This window comes from Chionomys nivalis, chromosome 8 (genome assembly GCF_950005125.1).
Source record: "Chionomys nivalis chromosome 8, mChiNiv1.1, whole genome shotgun sequence".
NCBI lineage: Eukaryota > Metazoa > Chordata > Mammalia > Rodentia > Cricetidae > Chionomys > Chionomys nivalis.
In genome coordinates this window covers 94,992,596-95,006,851 of record NC_080093.1, presented here as the reverse complement: position 1 = coordinate 95,006,851, position 14,256 = coordinate 94,992,596, and the positions used below count along the sequence as shown (strand labels likewise).

At 50.3% G+C, this 14,256-nt stretch overlaps 1 protein-coding gene across 1 annotated transcript; it reads right to left on the bottom strand.

Annotated features, from left to right (window-relative positions):
• Positions 1 to 364: 364 nt before the first annotated feature.
• Rhog (ras homolog family member G) lies at positions 365 to 12,110 on the bottom strand. The gene is made up of 2 exons (XM_057778249.1): positions 12,001 to 12,110; positions 365 to 1,556 (listed from the first exon to the last, which is right to left on the bottom strand). Exon 2 carries the CDS (start codon positions 1,486 to 1,488, stop codon positions 913 to 915), a length of 576 nt encoding a protein of 191 aa, XP_057634232.1. The 5' UTR covers positions 1,489 to 1,556; positions 12,001 to 12,110; the 3' UTR covers positions 365 to 912.
• Positions 12,111 to 14,256: the final 2,146 nt, after the last annotated feature.

Genomic DNA, 14,256 nt, shown 5'->3' with positions numbered 1-14,256 from the left:
CAGCCCCAGCCTCCATGTTGGTGAACACAAGTGGCTGAGCTATCTCTGAAATGACCCGGCCTGGCTCTGGCTATAATCCTGCCAGTAAAGGCCTGTCCCCTATAGGCATGAGGGGACAACTCTGATGTATGACTGATGGCTCTGGGCCTTGACCAGGAAGTCGCTTCCTCAAGCTTTGCATCCTAGTCCACTATGGCATCCCTGGCTGGGCCTCGGCGCTTTGTTAGGGAAATTGAGGGTGGTGGTGGAGAACCACAATGAAGCCTACTGTCTCTGTCCCCTCTTAGAGGAAACAAAAGGTTCCCAGTCTCTGCAGAGCCCTGGCTCATGCCCACCCGCTAATGCCCAGCACATAGGGAGGAGCCGGGGCCAATGGAGACAGGAGGTTTTATTGAATCTGATGGGGTAGGAAAGGCCCCAGGAGCATGGGGCCCGAGTCAGTCAGCAGACGCATAAGGCCTGGGCACATGGGGCAGGTTAGGGCATTTTTCTTCTCAGGGTTCTGTGGCTCCTCCTTTGTTGGGGGGGGATGTCTTGGAGCGCCTACTCCAAGAGCAAAGGCAGAGGTTAGAGCCCCTAACCTGAGAGGAGGCACCACAACAGGCAGCAACTCTGTGGAAAGCTGGATGAACTGGTCAGTAGCAGGAAATGGAGGGAAGCACTGGGCTGGCCTCTTGGAAGGGTCAACCTGGCTTAGGTGAACTCGTGGGATACTTGGTATTCCCAAGCAGAGTGGGGCAGGGCCCAAAGCCCCTTTCCCCATGTACCTCCTTAAGGAATAAAAGGCAATCAGGGAGTCCCCTGGCAAGGGGTGCCAGAATTAGTCCTTAAGGCACAGCTGGGGGGCAGACAAGGCGCCAAGGCACAACTGGTGGGGGGGACAAGGGGTAGCCTCCAAGCTGAATGCCAGGGTCACAAGAGGATGCAGGAGCGCCCACGCTTTATCGGTGTTGGGTTGAGCACTGCCCGGACAGCCTCTGCAAACACCTCCTTGACGCCGTCCTGCTGCAGCGCTGAGCACTCAAGGTAGCGCACAGCATGGATCTGCTTGGCCAGTGCCTGGCCCTGCTGTGGTGTGATGGGCGCTTGACCCTGCTCCTTGAGGCGCCGTAGGGTATCAGGCTGGGCTCTCAGGTCCTTCTTGGTGCCCACCAGGAGGATAGGGACATCGGGGCAGTGGTGACACACCTCTGGATGCCACTTGTGCCTCACATTTTCATAGGAGGGTGGACTGGCAATGGAGAAACAGATGACAAAGACGTTGGTCTGAGGATAGGAAAGGGTGCGCAGGCGGTCATATTCCTCCTGGCCCGCAGTGTCCCACAGGTTCAGGTTCACTGTGCGCCCATCAACTGCACTCTGGGCGCTGTAATTGTCGAACACAGTGGGGATGTACTCCTTGGGGAAGGCATTAGTCGTGTAGCAGATGAGAAGGCATGTCTTGCCCACGGCCCCATCACCCACCACCACACACTTGATGCTCTGCATTGTGTATAAAGCTGCGGGAGTGGAGGCACTGCCTCCTCCCTCTTCTGGACCCCACTGGAAGTAGTAACCTATGGAGAGATGAGAGGGACATTCTTGATTTAGGAGACCTGTACCTACTGAAAAGAAAAGATGAAGATATACAGAGAAAAAACACTTCTTGTTCAGTTATCTTGACATTATCCCCAAATCTCATCAAGACAAACATTAGAAACAAAGAGAGGGACTGAGCAAGATGCTGCAAAGCCGTAGCCTTCTATGAGCTCTGGTACCAGCCTAGTCCAACTGCTATTTCTAGCAATGACAATGGACAAACCTCTCCTCTAAACAAACCTCAGTTTTCTTATCTGCAAAATGGAGATAATACTGACTTACTGTATGGATTAGTTATTACATTTAAAGCACTGAGGACAGGACCTGGTTAACTACTATTAGCTATTTTTATTCTTCCTCGATACAAGGATCAGCTAGATCATCTACTACATATGGACTCCTCACTAGTCTGATCTCCCAATATTTGCTCCAGAGCCTCAAAAATTAAAGCCAATATGCATGATGGTAGTGGGGGACGCCTTGTTGGGAAGTGGAAAGGGAACCTTGGTGCTGTGGGCTGCAGTGGACTCAAGCACTGGCTGGTTCTCTCCCAGGCTGCAGCTTCTTCTATCCCAGCTGGGAGGGAAGTGATATTTCCTGATGAGGCTACTTCTCTCGCTGCTGTTAACAGGATCCCATCTGCTCTGTATGAGCGTGTATTCAACCTTCAGATATTCCCTCAGAGTGGATAGCAGCGTGAACAAAGAGAACCAGAGAATAAGTTCTACCTCAGTTCTCTGACTCACTGCAGCTGACACTTATCCCCTCTGGGTCTCAGATTTTCTTTTCAGGAAATGAAGGTAAAGAGTGTATGACGGCTGGAGAGATGGCTCAACAATAGGAGCAGCTACTGCTCTGAAGACCTGAGTTCAGTTCCCAGCCCTGCTTTAAACACTCCACAATTGCCTCTAGCTCCAGATCTAGGGTCCCTTTGGCCTCTGAGGGCACCAGCACTCATACAAAAACACACATACCCGCATACGTACACACAGCCGGGTGTGGTGTGTTTACCTATATCCAAGCACTCAGGCAGGAGGATTATGGTAAGTTTGAGGCCAACCTAGTCTACCTAGTGAGTTCTAGTCCAGCCAAAGATATATAGTAAAACCCTGTCTCAAAACAAAAACAAACAAAGACTGAGGCTTAAGGAGGAAAACATTGCATGTTTTCTCTCATATGTAAAATCTAAATTTAAATATAGATCAGATTTAAATATGTGTGTGTGTGTGTGACATGAAAGCAGAAGGGGAACTATTTGGGAAGAGGAAGGACATCAGTGTGGAGAGAGGAGGGTGACTATGAGAGTTTAATGATAAATATGATACATACATAGGAAAATGATAATATGAAAAATAGGATACTACATAGGAAAACTTCATAATGAAATCTATTTTTTTATATAGTAACTTAAAAAAAAAACCTTAAAGCCTCAGGGGCAGGGGTTATTAGTTGTGTCCACCGCATTATTTGAGTCCTGGCATTTCACAGTAGAACTGGGCCCAAAATCTTAAAACAAAACACAAAGACTAACACACCTCCTGCCCCAAGCCCAGCAGTGAACCTACACAGGCAGGAAGGCAAGGAGGGTGTTCTGGCTACCAGTCCCGAGGCCCATGACACTGAAAGTACAACAGGCCCTCTAGGGAGGTGCTTATCAACCAGCAATCAGTAAATCAGTCCTCAAAGGAGTGGGGCTGGCCAAGGAAGAGGGCCTGCCATGGAAAAGGGCTACGAATGAGTGTCCACAAGGTGTGGCACACCTCTGACCTGCTGGACTCACCTGCTGACCTCAACCCTCAATGAAACATCTCCATATGGTACAAGTCTTTACAGGGAGCATGGCAGGTGTTACTCGATTCTCCTCCTGACTGGGAGGACTTTATTTTACGAAGTCAGAAACCAAGCCCAGAGCTGTTAAAGTCATCCAGCTATGTGGAGTTTGGGAGCCAGGACACAAACTCAGTTCTGTGATCCAAAGTCCTAAGTTTTCTTCATCGTATCACGTGGCTCGCAGATAACTGTGGGGCCTTGAACAAATTAGTCACTTCCTTAACCATAGCCTCAGTTTCTTCGTCTGGATAGCAAGAGTCATGACAGTTGCCTTCCTGGCCTCGTGGGGAACGCAGCATGACCACGAAAATGCTTTTGTGTGCCATGCACACAGCAGCGACAAAAGCCAGGTGTTGGCCAGTTCTCCCCGTGAGAATAACTTACTCTCGCAGTTCAAGCCTTCATCCTCTCCCAACAGAACTCTCTTCCCCTTGCTTTTAGTCGTGCTATCTTTACTGGTGCTGCTGGCGCCACTGAGCACAGGCTCCAGCTCTCCGGCAGGTCTTTCCCCTGAGATTCTATGGCTGGAGTGGGTCACATGAGTTTCCTTACCTACGAGACTACACGCCATAGGCTTATCTCACTTATGTCAAATTGAAGGAAAGATTGGCTGTGGGAGGCCAATATGTACAATTAGATTTTGATTATGACTTTAAAAAAAAAATCTTTGCTGGAAATGTGGCTCAGTGACATTGCACTTGCCTCATATATGTAAAGGTCCAGTTTCAATCTCCAGAATTCTACTCCCTAGTAATAAATATAATTAAAAAAAAAAAAACAAACTTGGTTCAGTATATAAATTTACGTTTGAAGATCTATATATAAGCAAACGACAACAACTTGCTCTCGGTTCTATGCCCAACTTATTCAGATCACGCCTGGACTCTCGTCAGAGGTGATCAATATAAGAGGGGTTGTAGAGTCATACAGACCTGGGTTTAAATCCTATTTCCACCACTTATCTGTTCTGTGACCCTGGATTTAGGATGAATTGCCTCTGTAATCTTCAGTTTCCCAATCTCTAATTCAGCCACAACAGTAGTTCTCACAGGGCTGCTATATAGTTTAAATGCGTTAATATACAATATCTGCATGATGTAGTATGAACTCCTAGCTCCTCCTCCAAAAGGGTCTACAATGTTGTCTATAAAGCCAATCTCGGGGCTGGAGAAGTGGTTAAGAGCTTTGCCTGCTCTACCAAAGGTCCTGAGTTCAATTCCCAGCAACCAGGTGTGCTCACAACCATCTGTAATGAGATTTGGTGCCCTCTTCTGGCCTGCAGGGATACATGCAGGCAGAACACTGAATACATAATAAATCTTTTTTTTAATTTATTTATTCATTATGTGTACAATATTCTGTCTGTGTGTATGCCTGCTGGCCAGAAGAGGGCACCAGACCTCCATTCCAGATGGTTGTGAGCCACCATGTGGTTGCTGGGAATTGAACTCAGGACCTCTGGAAGAGCAGGCAATGCTCTTAACTGCTGAGCCATATTTCCAGCCCATACATAATAAATCTTAAAAAGAAAAAGTCAATCTCGGCCATTCTTTTCCACTGCTCCCCTTTTTTTGAGACAGGGTTTCATTGTGTGGCTCGCCTGGAACTCAGGTTGGCCTTGAACTCACAAAAATCCTCTGCCTCCAGAGCGCTGAGATTAAAGGTGTGTTCCTTTCTTCTATCTCACATTTTTGTTTGTTTGTTTTTGGTTTTTTTTTGTTTTTTTTTTTGGTTTTTCGAGACAGGCTGGTCTCAAATCACAGAGATCCGCCTGCCTCTGCCTCCCAAGTGCTGGGATTAAAGGCGTGCGCCACCACCGCCCGGCTTGTTTTTGTTTTTTGAGACAGGGTTTCTCTGTAGCTTTGGAGCCTGTCCTGGAACTAGCTCTTGTAGACCAGGCTGGCCCCAGACTCACAAAGATCTGCCTGCCTCTGCTGGGATTAAAGGCTTGCGCCACCGCTGCCTGGCCTATCTCATATTTTATGCTTACTTTTCTTTCTGCTACCATTCCCTTTCCCCCTCAAATCTTCCTGAATCTTCCAGGCCTAGCCTAAATATCACGAGGTCATAAAGCTACTAAATTATTTGCATTTCCATAGTATGGTTACTCCTTTTAACTCCGCTTTGGCTCCATATAAATCTTCTCTATACATAAATGATAAATATCCCTTAAATAGCAGGCTGGGTTTCTGTCAACTCAACCACAGAAAAGCTTTGAGAATAGGGCTAGACACACAGAAGTAAGTATATATCCACTGCCTTTTGATGTGCTGAGCCAGCCCTTATCATGAAGATAATAGGATGGACCCCTCTCAACCTGCCCCAGCCAACAATACTACAATGCTGAGTTGTAGTGGAGAATGACAGCCCCCCCCGCCCCCCCGCAAAAGGCTAATCAGTTTGAAATGGCTCTAGAAGGGTTAGTATAGGAATACAGTTCATGGGGCAGGAGGATGGAGCCTATTAGGGTGAGTATGATTGCATCCAGTGGGCCAGGGCCTTGGGGTGTGTTCCAGGCAGGCCCGAACGGGGAGGAAAAGGAAGTACTGATGTTTGCCTGATCTCTGTGGCAGTTAGAGCAGGGGAAGTGTCCCAACTGGGAGTGGGGGAGGGGAAGCATGGGCTCTAAAAGATCTGTGCCGTGTGTAATCCTACAGCCTTCTAAGCCACCTCTCTAACACAAAGCTCTCAGTATTTTGAAACTCTCCCTACTGATAACACACATTTCAAACCTTACCTCTGACTACACTACCCTGTCCTTTCATAGAGACCTCCAGTCTCTGCCCCCAAAACACAAGCAGTAATTAAACAGGGTCAGGCACTACTTCCACCTCTTCCAAGAATGTTTCTGTACAAGCTACATGGTGGTGGCTGTGGCGATGGTGGCGCTCCCCTTAAATCCCAGCACTTGGGAAGCAGAGGCAGGCAGCTCTCTTGAGTTTGAGGTCAGCCTGGTCTACAGAGCAAGTTCTAGGACAGCCAGGGTGACACAGGAAAACCCCTGTCTTGAAAAACTCAAACAACAAAACAAAAACAAAACAACAAAAGTAAAAATAAAAATAAAGTATCTATATAACCCAAGTCACAAGTGACTTCACTGACCCAACATCTAGTCCCTGTCTATTTCACGCGGAGGCTGATCAGAATCTTATCTCCAGTCCCTTAGACTGGAAAAGCCTAGAGGGCAAAGTCCTGCCTGATTTCTGACTCCCTGAGTGTAGCGCGTGGCTCTGTCAGTAAAGAACAAACAGCGAGCTCAGTCTGTCCCTCTCTGCACACTTGCGCAAGGGCTCATCTTCCAAATGCTGTGCACCCTTCAGAGTCTTCCTGTCCCCTGGGTTCAGCTCTGTTTCCCACCTTCTCCAGGCGATTTCAGCCCCTCCTCTTTTACCGATGTTCTGGATGCTTTGTGGGAGGGAAGCCCAGCACAAGACTGAGTGAAGCTGCACAGGGACTGCCACGCTCCCCACCCCACCCCCATCAGTCCTGACACTGAGACTGGGAACAAGAAAGGTCTCTATGTCCAAGAGACACTAGACAAAGGTAGCCAACTTCTTCCTCATCCAGAGAAACAGAAAGTTACGCTAAGGAACACACAACCTAGATTGCTCTGGTTTGACTAAAAGACAGAGAGGTCAAGCAACAGTAACTCGGAGGGGCTGAAGAAAATGTGAAGAAAAAGTATAAGATCGGCTAAAGATTTGAGTTGGTTGGCCAAAGACAACCAAGCCAGGGGCAGGGTGGTACTGCAAGCTTGTCTGTCTGTCTGGAAGGGAAGATAGAGGAGAGGTGATACAGGAGGCTCCGGCTGGGGCTGCAGCTGCCTGCAGCTGGGCTGGGAGGAAGCTAGGGGAGACATGAGGTCAGTGTGGGACTGGGACCAGGCCAAGGGCTCAGACTCTTTCTTCCCCTTCTCAGCATCAGCAGGGAAGAGCCTAAGAGAACCTCGTTCTCGGTCTTTAAAAAAAAAAAAAGGATCTTTATTTCCTTATTCCCAGCAGAGGCAGGCATATCTCTGAGTTGGAGGTCAGCCTGGTCTACAAAGCAAGTTCCAGGACAGCCAGGACTACACAGAGAAAGAAAAGAAATCCTGTCTTAAAAAAACAAAACAAAAATCCCACACTGAGGGACTCTCCATCTCTGGCTCCTGCAGAAAGGATTTTGTACTACAGTAGGTAGGTAGGGTAAGAGGAGAGAATTGATGCTGTTTAACTAGGGATTGCAGAGGGGGAAGAAAAGACAATTGTGGCTGAGCAGGGCATAGAGGGTTGAGACAACGTTACTAAGTCTGTCCCATGCTCATCCCAACACCCAGGGTGTTCCACAAAGGGTGAGCCCCAGAGACAGGACAGCTCTAGCTGGGAGAGCCAAGATGCCCCTCCCCCACCCAGCAGCACAGAGGAAGGCTCACACACTAGCTTCTCTCTGCCTGGCAGCAGCTCAGCAATCTCTGGGCCCCATGAAAGGCCTGTGAAGTGGCACTTCCTTTGCCTTTGCTCACTTCACACGAGGCTGTGAATGCCAACCTCGCAATCCTGTCTCCCCCACTTAAAAACATAGAGAAACCCAGGGCTTCCCAGTCCTTTTAGTGTGCCACGCAAGGTCTGAGGGGGTTTCCACCAGGGAAAAAACATCAGGGAGGAAATGCCACATCTATTTTCCACTGTCAGTAGGCACAGCACTAGGGCAGTGGACAGGGTATACACCCCCATCCTGGAGTCCCACAACAAGATCCCAGCATCACTGCCTTCTTATCTCTCAACCTACAGCAATCTTTGTACTTTGCATAAAGAGCAACAGTTCTGCCCTGGACAGATCAAGGCTGATGAGAAAGGAAGGCTGAGTCTGAGGCACTGCTATGCCTCTTTAGAGGAGCACCAGTCAAACCTATCAGTGTTCACTGTGCCCTTTGGAGGTAGTAAAAATGCAAATTGTTTTTTCCTTGTTGTTGTTAGGTTTTTCTTTTCTTTTTTTTTAAAGACAGGGTCTCACTATATCACCCTGGCTGGCCTGGCTTCTGCCTCCCAAGCACTGGGACCTAATTCTGAAATAGAGTCAAGAGAGAGTAAGGACCTGGCTCTCCTAGCCTCTGGCCTAATGTTACTCTTGCTCTCACAAAACTGAGAAGGTGAAGACTGACGGTTAGTCTGACCTTTGACTTCATTCAAGATGTCCCTAGCGTGGTTTGCTCCTTAGTAATGGGTCAGAAGGCTGGAGAGATGGCTGAGTAGGTTTAAGAGCACTTGTTCTTGCAGAGGACCCAGATTTGATTCCCAGCACCCACATGGTGGCTCACAGGTCCATAGAGTTCCAGTTCCAAGGGATCCAACACCCTCCATGGGCACCAGGCATAGATGTGGTACAAGTACACATATGTAGGCAAAACACCTATATACATAAACAAATCTAAAATAAATAAATAAGTGGGCCAAACGAGTCAGGTTGACATCTGTCTACACCCTATAGTTTTTAAGCTCCCAAGCCTCCCCAGCCCGGCCCACCTGAGCACTCATGGGGTACCACTAACAGTGTGCACTGCACAGCCGGCCACCCTGCTCCTGCCCGAGCCAAGGAGCTCCAAGAAGCTCCTCCTCTGGCTTTCGGCTCCTGGGGACATGCCCTCCCCCCCCCCCCCCCGCCCCCATGTGAGATAGGACAAAAGAGGAAGCTGGACCCTGGACAGGAAAACCAGTCTGATCTGGGGAGGTGGCCCAGGCTTTGTCTTTGGTTTCCCTTAGAAGATCTTCTCACAGACCCCTACAACCTTTACCTCTAATGGATCGACTGTCCAGGAAGGGAAGAGGCTTTCTGTCTGGGCACAGGCACCCTCCTTCTTCCCACTTCTCCAGCTACTATATAGCAGCATCGTCTCAACTGCTTGGGTGACCACAGCCACTCCTATCTTCCTGCTCCTAATCCCCTATTCGCTATCAGACATCTCATCTGCCTTAACATCTCCCCTGCAGCAACTCTCCAAAGCCCAGATTGCTAAGCAGGATGTGCAACAATGTCACCCTCTGCCTCTTCTCACCCATACTTCTGTAGCCAAAGCCTCCACAGCAGCTTCCTAGCTAGCCTCCCACCATGTTATGTTTCCATTTAGATCCCTCCTATCCTGGTCATATTTTTCTTGCAATTAGTTTAAACTTCCAATGGAGCAGACCTTGTCTAAGAGAAAAACCCTGCTACTTCCATTCTATCTTTGCCCTCAGAGCCCTGTGGGTTGCTGAGTTATAGCAAATACTAAATTAAGCACTGGTTTGTCAAGCTGGGAATCAGGACTCCTGAGGATTTTTATTGAGCTGTGATGCTGAGAAAATGTGCTGTGTGCACATCCTTTCCTGAGTTGGGATTTAATACAGATCCCTTGGATTTCCTCCGTGGGGCCAAACCTCTGTACCCCCCAGAATGAGAGCAGGGAAGACAGGTGGAGAAGGGCCAGACTAGAAGAAACAGGTGATGGGGGAGGGACAACTGTGAGGTGAGAGGATAGGGAAAGGAAGGAGCCCAGCTTTTAAATTTAGCTTTGCTCGAAGACCCCAATCGTGGCATTTGCTCCCCTGCACTTCTCTTTTACTCTCATGGGGAGAAGTTAGTACAGAAGAGTGCAGGGGGTGGAGTCAGACAAACTCCCTGGGCACGGAATCCAAAGGCTGAGGAAGGGGACTCCAGAATGGAGACAAAAACTTACAGGGCCAAGACAGACTAAGTTACTTTGGAGAAATTCTTTAGAGAGAGGGAATAGGATCCTAGGTAAGAAGCAAATATCAAGGATGCTAAAAACAGAAGGCTCAGCATAACTTCCTGGCAAGGTTCTGCTGCACACCAGAAAATGGGACCCAACCCCTGCAGTCCCCAGAAAGCAACAGGGAAGAGGAACAAACCTGTTTTTCTCACACCCCTTTCCTGATCAAAAATTTAAAACCAGATCAGCCGCAGTTTTCCCTCCAGAACCTGGCCTTTGCCCCCTGCTTTTCTTTTCTTTTCTTTTTTTTTTTGTTTTTCAAGACAGGGTTTCTCTGTGGTTTTGGAGCCTGTCCTGGAACTAGCTCTTGTAGACCAGGCTGGTCTCTAACTCATGCCCCCTGCTTTTCTTAGCACAGCAAAGAGCCCGCCTCATTCTCCCCACTGGTTGGAATCAGTAAGTGCTGGGAGACAGGAGCCTTTAGGTCAGTCCCCAAGCCAAGGTTGAACTCTTTGGGGAGCACTTAAGACTCCCTGGCCTTTCTCGCTAGTCTCGCTCTTGGGTCACCCTACCGGGACTGCTACACACAGCTTCCCCTGCCTAACCACAATGCCACCCCGCTGCAGGTTCCCGCCGTTCTGCCGGCTTCTGCTCCGGGCTTTCTCAAGGCCGAGGGCAGTTATTTTGTCTCTAAGAGATAAAGATGTTGACACACCAGAACTTGCGTATTTATCCGCGTGTGCACGTTTTCAACCCTTTAATCACCTTCATCGGGAGGCTGCAACCTGCATCTCTAAGCTAAGGAGGCGGGAAAGCGCTCGCAAACTCAAGTCTAGAACAGTTTCTAACACCAAAGCTAAAGGTACGGACATAAGAAAAGATACTGGCAGGGCAGTCGGGAAAATGGAAACAAAAGGGGGATATGTGTGCGTTAGCCAGAGGCTGAGAAGAGACGGAAAGGGGTGGGAGGAGCAGCAGAGAACTAAACAGAGAACGGCAGGGTAGGGAAGTGTGAGATTAGGGCCTGGGTACATCTAGGTGGTTGGGGGAAAAGAGACCGAAGATGAATGTGGTAGACACTAAGCGAGTGGAGGAAGACAGTGTGTGGAATTCGGGTGAGAGAGAAGACTAAGAGACAGCTCTCAATCATCCCTGAAAGCCAGTACTCCCAGCTGTCTCTCAAAAGTCCTATACGTTGTCAGTGACTGTCGGTATCGAGACCTTTTTTTCCCTCAGGTTATCCTCAAAAAAGCAAGGCCAGACTGAGTCAGTCAGACACAACAGACATGCTCACTAAATACCTGTTGCGTTGCACAGAGATAAAGAGGTCGGCTCAGAAAAATACAGAGAAGGAGCGGGGATTCCCCACCAGTCCTCCTGAGGGCTGCAGCAACAGTGTAGCTACTGGCTCCGACCTTCCCTGGTGAAACCTTCCCCTGCATTCTCAGGCTTCAGAGGCCCCAGACACCGCCCCCCTCTCAGTCCCACAAATGTCACAACTGCAGAGCTGAGAGCGCGCCTTCTCTAGCCAGAGGCCCTCTCCTTTCACATACTACTGAACACCCCCACAACTTTTGAGGGCACCCCACCGCAGAGTCCCATCCTCACAGCTCAGCGCTTTCCTACTTCCGAGCCTCTCACGGCTGGGATCTCAGGGGTTCCTCGCTGCTCTCAGGACCCTGCGCTGTCCCTTGGATCCCACCCTCCACCCCAGCCATCAGCGATCGACTCGAGGTGGCCGCTGTCCCCGCCCGGCCTTCCGCGCCCGCCCAACTTGCAGTGAGCGAGAACCTCCCGCCGGCGGCCTCCCTCCTGCAAACTTCCCGGCTCCCGGGCGCCCCGCCGGTCCCAGCCGGCAGCGCTCCTCTTCCCAGGACCCCTGCCCATCGGTCCGGACTGGGCCTCACCTGGTGCCCTCCCCGCGACGGGGGAGCTGGGGGCGGCGGCGGCGGCTCTGGACTCAAGAAGGAAGTGAGAGCTGGAGGCCGGAGGAAGTGGGGGGAGTGGGGGCCGGGCCGGGGCGGGGCGCGGGGGCGGGCCGGCCGGGCCGGGGCGGGGCGGACCAGGAAGTCGGCGGCCTCTCGCCCCCACCCTTCTGCAAGCTTTGCCCTCCACCCGTCGCCCTATGGCCCCTGAGACCCCTCAGGCCTGGCTTCTCCGGGTCGGGTCTCCCCGCTTTCACTCGGCATCCCACCCCAGCCGAGGCCCTCAGCTAGGCGCCGGGCGTTTGTCCTCTTCCTGCTATCTCACTCGCGCCGCGCAACCTCCGCGGGCAGGCTGAGAACCGCCTTCCGCTCAGCGCGGGGATCTGGAGGTAGCCGAGGCTGGCTAGGGGTTAGCCGGAACGGGTCAGGCTGGGGCAGTCCCCACCCCTGCCCTGAGCCTTGGGAGAGTGCCGGGTGGTGGTGATTCAGCAGTGGGAAGGTCCCAGACCCCTAGGGAGGGTGGGGAGACTGGGGGAAGGGCAGCTGCCGTCAGCACCCCGGGAAAAGACACGATCAGCAGAGACGCAGGCGGAGCTGCGCGGGCCCCAAAAACAGGATGTCGTGTCGTGGTTCCGCACCTCGCGGCTCCGCGGGGCTCTGGGGAGGGGGCGGGGCGTGGGAAGACGTGGGGCTCCTCTTGTTCCCCGAGTTCGGCCTGGCGCGCAACTGCTCGGAGCGGTAGGACCGCACCCAGGCCTAAGGTCCGGCTTGGGCCCTGGAGACAGGCGATGGGCAGACTCGTGGGCGCCCCCTGGTGCTTGTAACCCAGGCCTTGGCGCCGGGCTTCGCCTGGAGAAGCCACGTTCTTTTAACAACTTTCTGGGTGCTCTGCCACGTGCAGAGCTCCGCTACGTGCAGTGGAAACAGCACGAGATGGACAGCCCTTCTTACAGAGGACTTACAAATAAAGAGGATCAGTTCTGACAAATAGTTTAACCTTTCCAAGTATCAAATTTTTTTTTTGTAAAATCAACAAAAAAAAATTCTCCACCCCGAGGATGTGAAAATAACAGAGCACGTGTCCGTGCTACTGTATACTGTATAGAAAATGAAGTTAAGACAATCAAGACTCAGGCCGCTCTATGACTGAGTGAATGAAAGCGTGTTCTGAGATCCTTCAGAAACCTGTTCTCATTTCTGGACCTTGTTCCTCTTCTTAGGTCCTTGGTCCTCCCCTGTGGGAGGAGAATAGAATGTGTTAGGAGAAATTTGGGGGAGGTGGACAGAATCGGTGCATGGAAAGAGGTTTGTGAGTCCTAGAAATAACAGGGTCCTGAAGTGTACCTCACATTCTGGTTGCTTCAATGAAACCATTAATAATAATAATAATATGTTCCAAGCCAGGTGTGGTAGCACACGCTTATAATCTTAGCATTCACGAGGTGTAGACAGAAGGTTCAGAAGTTCGAGTCCAGTCTGGCCTATATGAAACCTTAACTTAAAAAGTTCTAGCCAGACATGGTGGCACATGCCTTTAATCCCAACATTTGGGAGGTAGAGGAAGGCAGATGGCAAACTCTCTGAGTTTGAGGTCAGCCTAGTTCCAGGACAGCCAAGTCTACACACGAAACCCTGTTTCAAAAAAATAAAAAATCCTGAAAAATACTTGAAAATTTGACTATTACTCAGTGATAGGGTAGATTGCTTGCTTATCATGTGCTTAGGCCTGTACCCCAACACCACAAACAATGGCGGGTGCATTTTAGAGTCAGTTGTGGGACACAGTGGTAGGAGCGGGGTGGTAAATACTAGAGACTGGGCTGGCAGCCGCGGATGGTACTCCGCCTCCCGCGCTCAGTGTCTGGGGTTTGCCTCACCTGAGACCAGGAGGGAGCACTTTTCCGATACCTGTTTGATATGGAATTACTGGATTTGAAGCTACCAGAAGAGGAGGGAAAACCCCAGGACTGGGTTTCAGATGGCCTGGAAGACTCAGCCAGTCAGACTAGAAAGATTTACACCATGTCCTTAGCCATTTCTGAGTCTCAGGTTCCCCTGCTGGAAAACAAGGGCCTGAAGAAGATGACACCCTTCAGCTCTGACCTTCTGTGATGCACACTGGAGAATCATAATTAAGTAATTGAGGTCTATGCATATAGCATATTGCTCATAGTTCCTTAATATCACTTAGGTCATCCTGTTTTGAGTTCTGGTAAACTGTGTTTGTGTCTAATGTCT

Excerpts from the sequence above, each read along its gene's own strand:
- Rhog (XM_057778249.1), bottom strand. The coding sequence starts at position 1,488 with ATGCAGAGCATCAAGTGTGTGGTGGTGGGTGATGGGGCCGTGGGCAAG.